At 45.9% G+C, this 12,834-nt stretch overlaps 1 protein-coding gene across 1 annotated transcript in view; it reads right to left on the bottom strand.

Annotated features, from left to right (window-relative positions):
* Htra1 (HtrA serine peptidase 1) overlaps positions 1-12,834 on the bottom strand; it is a 49,519-nt gene that overhangs the window by 19,656 nt on the left and 17,029 nt on the right. Inside the window, exons 2-3 of the mRNA XM_021199268.2 lie at positions 4,861-4,960; positions 4,299-4,503 (exon numbers count right to left, since the gene is read on the bottom strand). Coding sequence (XP_021054927.1) covers positions 4,299-4,503; positions 4,861-4,960 — 305 coding nt within the window. The remainder of the gene's footprint in view (positions 1-4,298; positions 4,504-4,860; positions 4,961-12,834) is intronic.

The raw sequence follows: 12,834 nt of genomic DNA, 5'->3' as shown, positions 1-12,834 counted from the left end.
CTGGAAAAACAGCTGCGTGACAAAATTTCCCTTGTACTTTCTGAACACTTCCCCATATTTCTGCCCATGCCTCTCTGTTCCAGACTCAAGACACCTGATAGGTTGACATTTCCTCCATCTCTTGAGGCTCTCTCTATCCTTCTCTTAAACTGCTCAGGGAGAAGAAGAAAAAAAAAAAAAAAAGACAAAAACTGCCTTTGGATTAAAGTTAAAAATATTCTGTACACAGGGCCAGTGGAGTTAAACACATTTGGAAATAGTTTGTATCCCAGGCTGAACTAGTTTGCCCTCAAAGCTGCTTTCCATTAAAATATTTACATGTGAGCCCCACCCCCACCTCCAGACCAACACTGACCCCATTGAGCGCCCTTACTTTCAGCTCTAGGACAGGAGAATCACATGAGACTAAAGGGAAGACCTGTAGGGGTCATCCTCTCCCCTCCAGGGGGTGGAACAGGAGGAGTCCGGACCACAGAAGGCTCCCCTGTGTGAGCCTTTCCCACTGAGTTCTTCCGGGCCTCAAAATGCAGAGGCAGAGTGCGTGCACATGTGTCTGCTCAGCAGAGACAAAAGAGAGGCTTTTGGTCACAAGCCCAGAAAGCTCTCTGGCAACTGCAAGCCAAGCAGTTCCAAGCCCTTAGAGATATGAGACATCTCTGTGAGAGGGAGGAAGTGAAGGAACTTGGGAAGGGCCTGCTCTGTGGCAGTGACTACAGAGGTCTTACAGGCTGCGCCCTTTCCTTGAGTAGCATCCATCAGTGGTTTGCAATTCTAAGGGGCAACATGCCAGATTTGGGCCATATGGGTCGAGGCACTGCGGCACAGGACAACTCTCCCACCCCCTACCCCCAGGCTCTCCAGTGGTGGATCTGCCTAAAAAAAAAAAAAAATGGCTCTCAGAAAAAAATAAATAAATAATTTTTAAAAGGTGGGGGCGGGTGGGATAAAATCAAGTGAACAATGACATCACATGTCCATTGCACCTTCTATTTCACAAAAAAGGACAGTTTCAGTGTGAGTCACAGACAACTCAAGCAAACTCATGCTAATAGGATACTGGGCCTAGATGGCCAACCCTTGAATTAGCCACTGGGCTTAAGCACCTGCCTCCTTGTCCTACCTTCACACCCCCCTCCCTCAAATGCTAGGACTGTAGGTATGCACTACCACACCCACAATCCTACTCTGTCTTCTCTGACCTTCTCTGACCTGTTCCTTGGTTGCTGCCCCTAAGAGGACACAATGCCAAGCAAGCGCCTAGCCCATCACTGCCCACCACACACCTTGATCGTACCACACGCTATGGGGTAAATTCTGCACGAACACAATTCACCTGGGTGGCCAGCCTGTTCCTTCCAAATCAAGCTTTGTTACAAGCCAGACTCTCCCTAGAATAACTCTCACCAGAACAGGGACAAACAGAAAACAGGGGTGGCAGGGGTTGGGGACAGGCAGGCTAGTTGGCAGAAATCAGGCTTTGATGTGGGTATCTGCAATGTAACAGCCTTGCATTTCCAATTCCATTTTCAAAAGCTACATCAGGTCAATTTTACATTTCCAAACATGGTACGGGGTGGGGGGAGGTTCATGTAGTCCATGTCAAACAGCAGGCTTCTGGCTAGACTCTCGGGGAATGCCTTCACATTTTGCATGGATATGCCAGAGGTGACATGAGGCTCCTCCTGTCTCCACATTGGCTCAAAATCAGAAAAGAATATCCCTGGACTGGAAGCAATCACATGGTATGCACCCACGCATTCCAAACATGAAATTACTTGAGGAGACAGCTCACGAACCACACAGGTCAGAGCCCTGCCTGCAGATGGCCAGGATGGCCCCCAGTGATGGCTGCCTTCCAGGAACTGAGTCTGAAGGTCCTACATGTGGTCACTGGCTGTGCTATTCTGGCCAATCTCCTTCCGGTGCTACCACCGAATTCTAGACACCTTGCTAGCAGCCTTCCTAAATGGGGACACGCCAAACTTTCCACGGGCTATTTAAGGTCAGGCTACTCCATCCCATTTGAAGGCCAGGCTCTGTCCCTGTGCTAATGGCTATGGATTTAGGTACCTGGAATCTGCAGCCTGGCTCTGAGGAAGCTAAGGGTGATAAGATAGAGGAGTGGTCTCATTCTTCTTTTATAAAATGGGAATAATACAGCTACTCTGTATACTAAAGAATGGTTAGATGTGAAGTCAGAGCCTGGACCAACTGTCTTGGTACCAATAAACACATTTAGAAAGATGAGCTGTTGATAGAAATTAACTTAACAGGAATAACACACAACTGTGACCTCAGTAAAGTCAGTCACCTACACCAGCACAGAGCCTGAATCTACAACCTTCAGCCCCAGCCCTCACCACCCAGACTCTAAGAAGGTAAGGAAACAAGCAGGGTATGGGGGGAGGTTCTGAACAGCTGCCTGATGCTATTTTAAAAGGGATAAAAGGACCCAGAATCCTACAGCCCCAATAGTACCCTGAGCATTCTCCATCCAATAGCTGGAACACACAGTAGGACTTCACACCTAGCTGACTTCATAGCTCACAGTCAGATGAGAAGCAAGCAAGAGGTCACAAGAAAAGGCTACACTTCATTACCCGCCCCACTCACATCTTTTTCTGCACCAACCACAAAATTCCCACTAACCCTTCTGCCTTCTATCTGAAGGAATTTTCAACAACAAGAAGAAAGCAGAAACTCCAATATCAGCATGAGTGCAAACCACCATCACATCGCCATGTCATCTACATGAGGTAGACTGGGAATGTTTGCTGGTGATCCGGTAAGAACTGTATGTAGTTTCAGGCATGAAGGCCTTGCTAAACAAGTGTGGGAGATGTGGCAGAGTACTTGGCTAGATCTCACAAAGCCCTGGCTTGATCCACAATACTATATAAACCTGGCTTGGTCCTGCATGTCCATAACCCCCACATACAGACAGTAGATGCAGGGGAGTCAAAGGTTCAAAGCCACCCACAGATAATAAATGTGTTTGAAGGCAACCTGTGCTACATGAGACCTAAAACAATAAAGACTTTGCTAAGCAAATGTGACTATAAGCAGAATATTAAATTTAAAACATTTTCTTTCATTTCCTTTAATAAGGAATTTCTGTTGGGTGTGGTAGCACTTGGGAGGCAGAGTCAGGAGGATCTCTTTGAGGTCAAGGCCAGTCTGGTCTACAAAGTAAGTTCTAAGACAGCTAAAACTTAAGACCTTGTCTCAAAAATATCCAAAAATAAAATAAAATAAAATTCAGGTAGGACTAGAAGTAGCTACTCCAATAACTCGCAAAGCAACTCCACATAAGCACTTTTCAAACTGAGCTCACTCTTACTGTGTCTTAGTTTTGTACTGGCCCTGCTTCTAAATTACTCATAGAATGCTATAATTTGGGTAGATACTGCATTGCAGCCCTTTTAAGGAGACTATGGTCATGTCATCATATTAAGGATTCTTAGGGGCTCAAGAGAGAGATGTTAATTTTGTCTTAAGGTTCCCAAAACCTTGACCTGGAGAGATGGCTCAGCGATTAAGAGCACTGACTGCTTTTTCAGAGATCCTGAGTTCAGTTCTCAGTAACCACATGGTGGCTCACAACCATCTGTAATGGGACCCGATGCCCTCTTCTGGTGTGTCTGGAGACAGCAGACAGTGCATTTATATACATACAATAAACAAACAAACAAACAAACAGACAAACAAGTGCCTAACAAGGAGCTGGAGGGATGGCTCAGTGGTTAAGAGAGCATACTTACTTTTGCAGAGACCCAGTGTCCAGTGGCTTATTATTACCCTGGAGCTCCAACCAAGGGTATCCAACAGCTCTGTGTGTATACCCACTTACCCTCACAACACATAATTAAAAATAATGTTGAAAAATCTTTTTTCACAACACATAATTAAAAATAATGTTTAAAAATAATGTTTAAAAATCTTTTTAAAGCCCATTCTGTAGCCACAGAGAATCCAGGTCACCCCAGTGAAGACAAACATAACTTTGTAATAGATGCTGCATCATCAAGGATGGGAGTGTCCACTCTCACCAGCTACCCATTAAGTTCTTTGTTGCTTTACAAAGAGAAGATGCTACTTTCAAAACCTCTGATCTGAGAGCCAGCTTCTCCCAAGGGCTTCCTTCCCCTCTCCTGCCTCCTCCCCTGCTCAGGTCCCTCTTTGATGAGACCTGTCTGGCCCTGCAGCTTCTTTTTGTGGGTACCAGGGAGCTCTGATGTCCTCACCATCTCCACCTCACCTTCTGAGAGCTGGGCACTCGGGCCCCAGATGCTTCTCACCTGGTGGTCAATCTTGATAAGCGCAATATCCATCTTTTCATCCACATCCTTGATTTTGGCTTCATAGGTAGCTCCATTCTTCAGCTCAACCTTGACCCTGTTTTTGTTGGTCACCACGTGAGCATTTGTCACAATCAGTCCATCCTCCGACACAATGAATCCTGACCCACTCGCCACTGGCACCTCCCTCTTCGAGAAAGGAAGCCTGAAACAGACATGAGTTGAGCTTGAACTTATTTGCATACACAAGTGAATGGCTCTGAGAGAGCAACTCACACACACCTAGCAAGCATTTAACGCTTTAAAAATAACTCTAAGCTACTTTTTGGAATGCATCAAAAATATTCCACTTAGGAAATAGTCCCTGGGAATCACTTCAGAGCTAGAAGTTATTAAAATGCCAAAAGGGCCAAGATTATAGGTCTAAATAGGGAACTTTCCCTAAGGCAGAGAACTTGATCGTAACACAAGAATCTGCCCAGTGACATTCCTGACACTTTAATGTGCTTCAAAAGTAGCTCTGGTGCTATTTATTAGCAAGGGAAAGGGGAGGCCTCTTTACTTGCGATATAGTTCAATGTGAACCACAGCAGGGGCAATCTTCTCCACCACGTCAGCAATAAAGTTGTACTTATGACGCAAGCTGTTGGGATCTTCCTGCCCTGAGGACAAAGGCAGAGATGAGACAGTTTAGTGCTACTGCGCCTGTGCTGAGGCCTGGAACAAGAATTGGGATAGAGGGAGCCAAAAACACATTAAAGCATCAACACACACTTACAAACATGCATACTAACTCAAGCACACAAACTCAGACACATACGAGCACTTCCATATATGTGTGTATACTCACATGTATAGAACATACATGAGCATGTGAACACACATACACATTTATATAATCACACATAACAAGCATATGCACACACATACATGAACGCATGCACACGTGTGCACGCGCGCCTCTATGTGGAAGGGAAATCACTCCCTAGGCTCCGGGCTTTGAGTAAGAACTGGGACCTTTCCAGTCCTCTTGTGACCCATCACAACTGCATGTTCCCAGCCCAGGCTCCCCCAAAAGCTCCAGGGCATCTGTGGCTTATTCCTGCTCCATCAGGGTCTGCAGGACTCCAACTGGACATAACTGAGCACAGGGACATGCAGGGATCAGCTTCCTATGCTGAAAGGAAGGGAGCCTCCATCTGCCCAGTTCCCCCACCCAAAGCTGCTTGATACCGCCATGAACTCTGATCTCTCTTCCCATGGTGTGATGATGTTCTCAGGTTCAGGAAAAGGCCTGCAACTTTTAGAGAGATAAACTAACTTGACAAATCCATGGCAGAATCACCTTACTAAGTCTGCTGTCACAGCCTTTTAATTTTCTACTTTGTTGCAGACTTTGAAAATGAGCATTGTTACCATATTATATTTGGGGAAACTGAGGCCAGGATTTCTCCATGGATACTAAATGGTCTTATTAACAAACATAAACAACAAGAAAATCTGGGATCCGCCCCCAACGCTATAGTTTCATCAAATGCATCGCATTTCCACTTCTGCAGAGGCATCACACAGAGCTGCTCCTGCATGTTACCTTCTGTTGCTGTGAAAAGCTGCCATGACCAAGGCTCTTTTAACTCATAGAAGGAAACGTGTACTTGGGGTTACACTCCAGGGATAAGAGTCCGCTATGTATGAGGGGGGAGGGGCAGAATCAGGAAACTGAGAGCTAACATCCTTAACCCCAAGTACAAACCCACGAGAGCAAACTGGGAGTGGTGGGACGCTTCTCATCTCAAAGCCTACTCCCAGTGATGTCCCCCAGTGACAGTACTTCTTCTGACATGCCTATACCACCTAAGCCTTCCCAAGCATAGTCAGCAACTGAGAACCAAGTGCTAAATACCAGAGCATACAGGGTGGGAGTGGGGGAAATCATTCAAACCACCACAGTTCTCCCAGGTTCCTAGGGAGTTGTGATGAACAGGCGTGTCCCCCTGAACACCCAAATGAAAGACAGAACGCACTATGGGAGTGGAAACGTTCCTCCTGAGCAGAATCTGGCAAACATCACTGAGAGACAGCTGTAAACAAGTGTATCTGGGCTTCCTGGGACAAGGACCAAGTGGAGGTTTAACTCCAGCTGGCCAGCAACCAGAGGGCGCGTGGTATTCTGAAACCACCAGCTGTGAGGCTCCTGCCTTGAAGAATAATTAACTCACATCGTCTTCTTCTTCTTTCTGATGTGCTGAATTAGGCTTAAGATGATCTGCCCACACTGGGGTGAACATAAATATGGGATTTACAGGCTCCAATGAGAAGCAGGTACCTTTCTCAGACACAGAAGGGAAAGCAGCTCCAACATCTGTCCACCAGGAAAGCTGCAGGAAGGATCTCGTCTGTCCACCAGGAAAGCTACAAGAAGGATCTGGCCTAGGCACATGAAGGCCTGAGGCCCATCCTCAGTCCACAGGTTAGTCTCCATTTCCTCCCCAGCAAAATGGGGCCTTGTCTCTAGGATGAGTTGTGTGGTTTGCTCCTTACAGTTTGATGCCCGACTGGAACGATCAGCATGACAGGAGGCATCAAAACAGAGTATGTGGCTCTGGAGATGGATACAGGGCTCACCCATTGGCTAGTTGGGGCAGAAGGAGCAGGGAAGAGGACAGTGACAAGCTAACTGCTGTCACCTAGTAGACATCCACAGAGAAACTACACACAAACAACTAAGCACAGGAATGCCCACTAATTGCTCAAAGACCGACAAAATGTCAACCCAAAGAGAAGAGATGCACGATTTCTACACCTGTACTTTCAGAGCATCTTTAGGTGTAAAGGCAGCATGGTTAGGGGCCTGGCCCTGTTTCTCTTAGCTGGAGGGAGTGACTGTTACAGCTTCCTTGTGTCTGCAGACACCCTGGTGGTCCTGCTTCTGACCTCCTTATAGGATGGTCAACCCACACAGAGACACCCACTCCATAGGTGAAGCCAGGCTGGTTCTAGCAAACCCTGCTCTCTCAGGGAATGCAGAGAGATGGAGGTTACTGCATCCAGAGCCCTCATCAAGGGAAGAATGCCAAACACTAGCTCTGACCTCTGATGGTCACTGATGGCTCTGAGCACCGTACCCACTACTGTGTGGCCTCAGCCACATCACCAGACTCTACTCCTCTATGCCTAATCCCTTAATCTTGTGCCTAATCCCTTAATCTTGTCACAAAAGAATGTGAGGAGCAAGAGCACAGAGCTCAGTGCTCGCTTTACAGGATGAGAATGTAGAGCCCATCCAAGGGAGAGCCTGATGAAGCCACAGAGTATAGTTTAAGAAGAGAATGGCTGGTCAGAAGGAGACCCTGGGCAGCTGTGAGCGCTTCGGACATCAAGGAAACAACAGGGAGAGGAGGAAGGCCAAGGTGCAACCTATGCAAACTCAAGTGGTTCTGGAGCTTCCAATAGCATCACTATGGCCACTCCTGCACTGGCTGATGGGTAGAGCCTGTGAGAACAGGCTCATTTTTCTGACCACAACCTGTACCCATTTCTTGGCTCACAAAGTTACCCCACACACACAGCTTTGCAGAAGAGACCAGAGGTCGGGTCAGTATGTGAGCGAGCCCAAGTCATAACCCAGATGGGCACTCGACCGCAATGGAAAGACCCATCAGAAGGCAAGTCCAGGAGCATGACCCCACCCCCACTCCCCACTCCCCATCCCGCCTTGCTTCCTTAGCCTGCAAGTTACAAAGATGAAAGACTATGGGGCTGAGGCTGGGCTGGCCCTTTCTTACTGTTCCATGGCTATACTGAGCACAGAGCTGGAACTGGCTGCCTGCCCTGTAGTAACGGCCCAGAGACAAAGAGGCAAGAGAGGAAAATTAGAATCTCGGAGGTTAGAAAGGAAAACATAAACATTGCCTTTATTTGCAAATGATATGATGGTCCTTCTAGAAAACTCTTGGGAATATTAAAATAAAATACCAGGAGAAGTGAGTTTAGTGGTGCCATAGGAAAACAGGTCAATACACAGAATCCATTAGATTTTGTATGTTTAGCAATAAACAATTACAGCAAAAAACTTATAAATACCATAATGACATCAAAAGAATTAAAAAAAAATACTTGGGGAAAATATTAACAAGGTTGTGTAAGAACTGTCCCTTGAATGCTCCAAAACAAGTTAAATGAGACCTAAATAAATGCAGAAAAATACCAGACTTGCAGTTTTGAGGCTCAATGCTGCTAAGTTTTCAATTCCCCCCAGTGGATGTGTAGATTAAAATACACATCCATAGAAAACCTCAAGAGTTTTAGTAGAAAATGATAACCTACTTCTAAAATGTATGTCGACATTAAAGACTAGTATTATACATAGCAAGTCTCAGACAGGAAACACTGAATGACTTACAACAGGACTTCATTTTTAAACAAAAAATAACCTAAATAACCAGAATCAGCAAGCGGAAAGATGAGTCACAGCAATTTACAGAGATAAATCTTTCCACTCGGCTAATAAATATTTAGTATTACTGATTTTAACACAACAAATGGCCCATTAAGTACTGCCAACAATTTCTTATAGCTTTATGAGCTCATGGCTGCCAGAATTCAATCCCAAAAAGCAAATGGTCTGCCTTTCTCTGTTATAAACTAATAGGCACACCACTTCATAAATGCCGGACACTCAGAAGTAAGTCATCATCTCTGGGAGTTTACAGACAGTATTATCAGCCACTTTCTTTTTATTATTTTTTACTTTTTATTTTTTTAGACAAGGTCTCTCTTTGTAACCATGGCTGTCCTGGCACTCAGACGGTATAGATCAGGCTGGCCTCAAACTCATAGAGATGCGGTTGCCTCTGCCTCCTGAGTGCTGGGATTAAAGGTGTGCACCACCCTTTCCTTTTTTTTAATTAGTCACTTTCAACAACCTCCTGTTAGGAACAAAGAGAGAAATACACAGCTCCCATTACAGAATGCTTACTGGAAAGAACAGGGCCCATGGTTCAGCAACCTGACCCTCAGAATTGATGGGGGATGAAGGGATGAAGGGGTTTCCAGGTCCTCAGCAGATGTCTAAATCTATAGATGCTCACATTCCTTAAGGGAAGGGAAGGGCACGGTGTTTTTCAAGCATCTCTACAAGGTAAGGCTGCTGGCCGTTGCTTTGATAAAAGGAACAGATCACAGAAAAATTAGTCAACACTGGTAATGGTGGAAATCGTACTCAATTTGTCTGTAATACTGGAAGGATCAAGGGTTGCCAGTCTTGTTTGTTTTCCTGTTGTGATAAATACCACAACCGAAAGCAACTTGAGGAGGAAATGGTTTATTTCATCTTAGAGTTCCAATCCATCATTCAAGGAGATCAGGGTAGGACTCAAGAAGAAACCATGGAAGGACACTGGTTACTGCATGCTCTCCCTAGCTTCCTTACACAGTCCAGGACCCCTTGCCTAGGAATGGTATTGCCCAGAGTGGATGGGTCGTCCTGTATTAGTTAGCAATTAAGAAAATGCCCCACAAACCAATCTGACTAGTAATCTCCCAAGTAAGACTCTTTCAGGTAACTGTGGATACCTGAAGCTAACCAGGAAAGTCACCAAAGAGGTAGGGGTGTGTGTGTGTGTGTGTGTGTGTGTGTGTGTGTGTGTGTATTCTATTCATAGCAAACAGTGGTAAGGGGAAATGAAAGGTAATTGTTTTTCCCTAATGACTATCATGCTGTAAGGACACAGATAAGTTATTTGAATAACACTGCTTGACAAATGCAACTCTTTGGTGTTGTTTTGGACTGGGAATATCATGAAAAATTTACTGTGATACTGTGATGGAAGGAGAGGATGTGCCAGACAGTCTGGGACCTCTGATGCTACTGAATCCCTACATCAGTGTGAAGGATACAGAGCAGAGACGATGTATAGTGAAAGTCAGCCAAACAAGGCCCCATGTCTCAGGCAAGAGCTGTAACAAAACTTTAACATGTGGGAAACTTACAGAGATAAAACTGTTCATCGGCTGCAGTTGCTTTAATATCATGGGCTATATAGTAATAACTCTAGAACTTTGGCTTCTTTTTAAAAGCACATAAATATTCTAAGAATATGTTTTAGTTTTAATTCCTTGTGTGGGGATATGGGGCTGCTTCTGATTGCCCACAGCAGCTGACTATGATTTGCCTCATGCTCTAGCAGAGGTGTGGTTTTGCCAGTTGCAGATAGTTTCTGCAGCAATAGTGTTACATTTGGAATTCTGGGAACTTTTCAGATGGTATACAAATGCTAGAGCCTCAATAGACAGGGTTGGTTGTTGGTGGTTGATGGTTGTTGGTGACAGGGGAGTTGTTTGAGGTGTGTTAGTAGTTGTGTTCAAAGAAGAAATTAGATTCAAGCTAGAGAGAGGGCTCAGTGGTTAAGAGGATCGACTGTTCTTCCAGAGATCCTAAGTTCAATTCCCAGCAACCACATGGTGGCTCACAACCATCTGTAATTGGATCTGATGCCCTCTTCTGGTGTGTCTGAAGACAGCAATGGTGTACCCATATACATAAGATAAATAAATAAATCTTTTTTAAAAAAGAAAAAGAAAGATATTAGATTCAAGAATCTTTATCTCTCTCCCCTCTATCCTTCATTTTCTCCTATCTAGTGATAGGGGTGAAACATGGGGGCTTGGGGGGAGATAAAGGGTTGGAAAAAGAAGAACCCACAAGGTAGCAGAGACAAGCTATAGGGTTGGACATGATGTATCCCCCCTGTCTTAGTCAGGGTTTCTATTCCTGCACAAACATCATGACCAAGAAGCAAGTTGGGGAGGAGGAAAGGGTTTATTCAGCTTACACTTCCACACTGCTGTTCATCACCAAGGAAGTCAGGACTGGAACTCAAGCAGGTCAGGGAGCAGGAGCTGATGCAGAGGCCATGAAGGGATGTTCCTTGCTGGCTTGCTTCCACTGGCTTGCTCAGCCTGCTCTCTTATAGAACCCAAGACTACCAGGCCAGAGATGGCACCACCCACAAGGGAACCTCCCCGCTTGATCACTAATTGAGAAAATGCCTTGCAGCTAGATCTCATGGAGGCATTTCCCCAACTGAAGCTCCTTTCTCTGTGATAACTCCAGCTGTGTCAAGTTGACACAAAACTAGCCAGTACACCCACACACACACACAGGCTTTTATGTTGAAGACTTGATCTCTGACTGTTGATGGATCCAATCACTTAAAGACTCTGGCTTCCCCAATGGGCAAATCTACTGATGACATAATCACATGGCGACCTGTGCTAAGAGGTAGCAGATTGGACCTGGTTGAGAGGAGATCACTGGGGTACATCTTTTTTTAAAAAGGTGTCTTGTCTCCAGATCTTTACTTTCCCCTCCCTCCATTCCCCTGAGCCACCCCTTCCTCAGCAGGCATGAGATGAGCAGACCCCTCTGCTACCAGTTCCTCCAAGTACCTCGCAAGCCCACTGAAATGGAGCCAGTTAACCATAATCTTCCCTCCCTTGGCAACGGGGACGTAACTCAGTTGGCAGACTGGTTGCCTGACACGAAGGCAGTCCTAAGTTACTGGGTACAGTAGCTGGTACTCTCAGCATTCCACAGAGGCAGGAGGACCAGGAACTCAAGCCATCCTTGCCTACAATACTGAGTCCAGCGCTAGCTTGCGATTCCTAAAGCCTTGTCTAAAAACCAAAACGGAACAAACTCGCTTACCTCCCTTATGTTATTCATACCAAGTGTTTTGTCACAGTGACAAAAAACACTCACAGATGCCACAGGCTCTGTCCTTCTGTCACGCGGCAGCTATCCTAAGTGACATACTGCACAGAGTGCCTCAGCCCAAAGTCTCTGTGATCATCTCCAGGCTCCAACTTAGCCCAACTCTGCAGCCAGTGCCTTGCAACAACCCACAGGACTCGTCCTATGTTCCAGAATCTTCTAAGAACTTTAGTCTCCTCCCTCTCAGACCCCAAAACATGGCGCCTATGGAGTCCCTGAAACACTCCAGCCCTCTCTCTGTACTCACAACCATTTTGCTTCCTGCCTGGAACACTTTATTCTTCCCAACAGCCAGTCAGATGCTGCTCAGCCTTCAATATTGGCAGTAAAATTCTAGGCGATACTAGCCAACAAGACTGTGTGCTTAAAGACAATGCTAGACACAGATGTTTCCTCTAGTTTTTCCTCAAAGCCTTCAGGGTGGCCCTTATGCTTGAATCTATACAGCAGGAAAGTGTGTGACTCAAAGGCCCAGAACCGGACTAAGGATGTGGCTCAACAAATAAGAGTGTTTGCCTGGTGCAGATGAAGCCCTGGGTTCTGCCCCTGGTACCACACAGTATTCCAGGCATGGGGGAGCTGCACCTGTAATCCCAGTGCTTAGGAGATAAGGACAGGAGGATCCGAAGTCCAAGGTCATCCTTGACTACCTGTCAAGTCTGAGGCCAGCCTGGGCTACAGGAGGTTCCATACCTGCTCCCTGCCTCCCCTCATAAAGCCTCAGAGCTGGCGAGTGGCACAGCAGGAAGCTGGGCCATGCAG

Source organism: Mus pahari, chromosome 1 (assembly GCF_900095145.1).
Source record: "Mus pahari chromosome 1, PAHARI_EIJ_v1.1, whole genome shotgun sequence".
NCBI lineage: Eukaryota > Metazoa > Chordata > Mammalia > Rodentia > Muridae > Mus > Mus pahari.
This window is presented reverse-complemented; position numbering and strand designations above follow the sequence as displayed.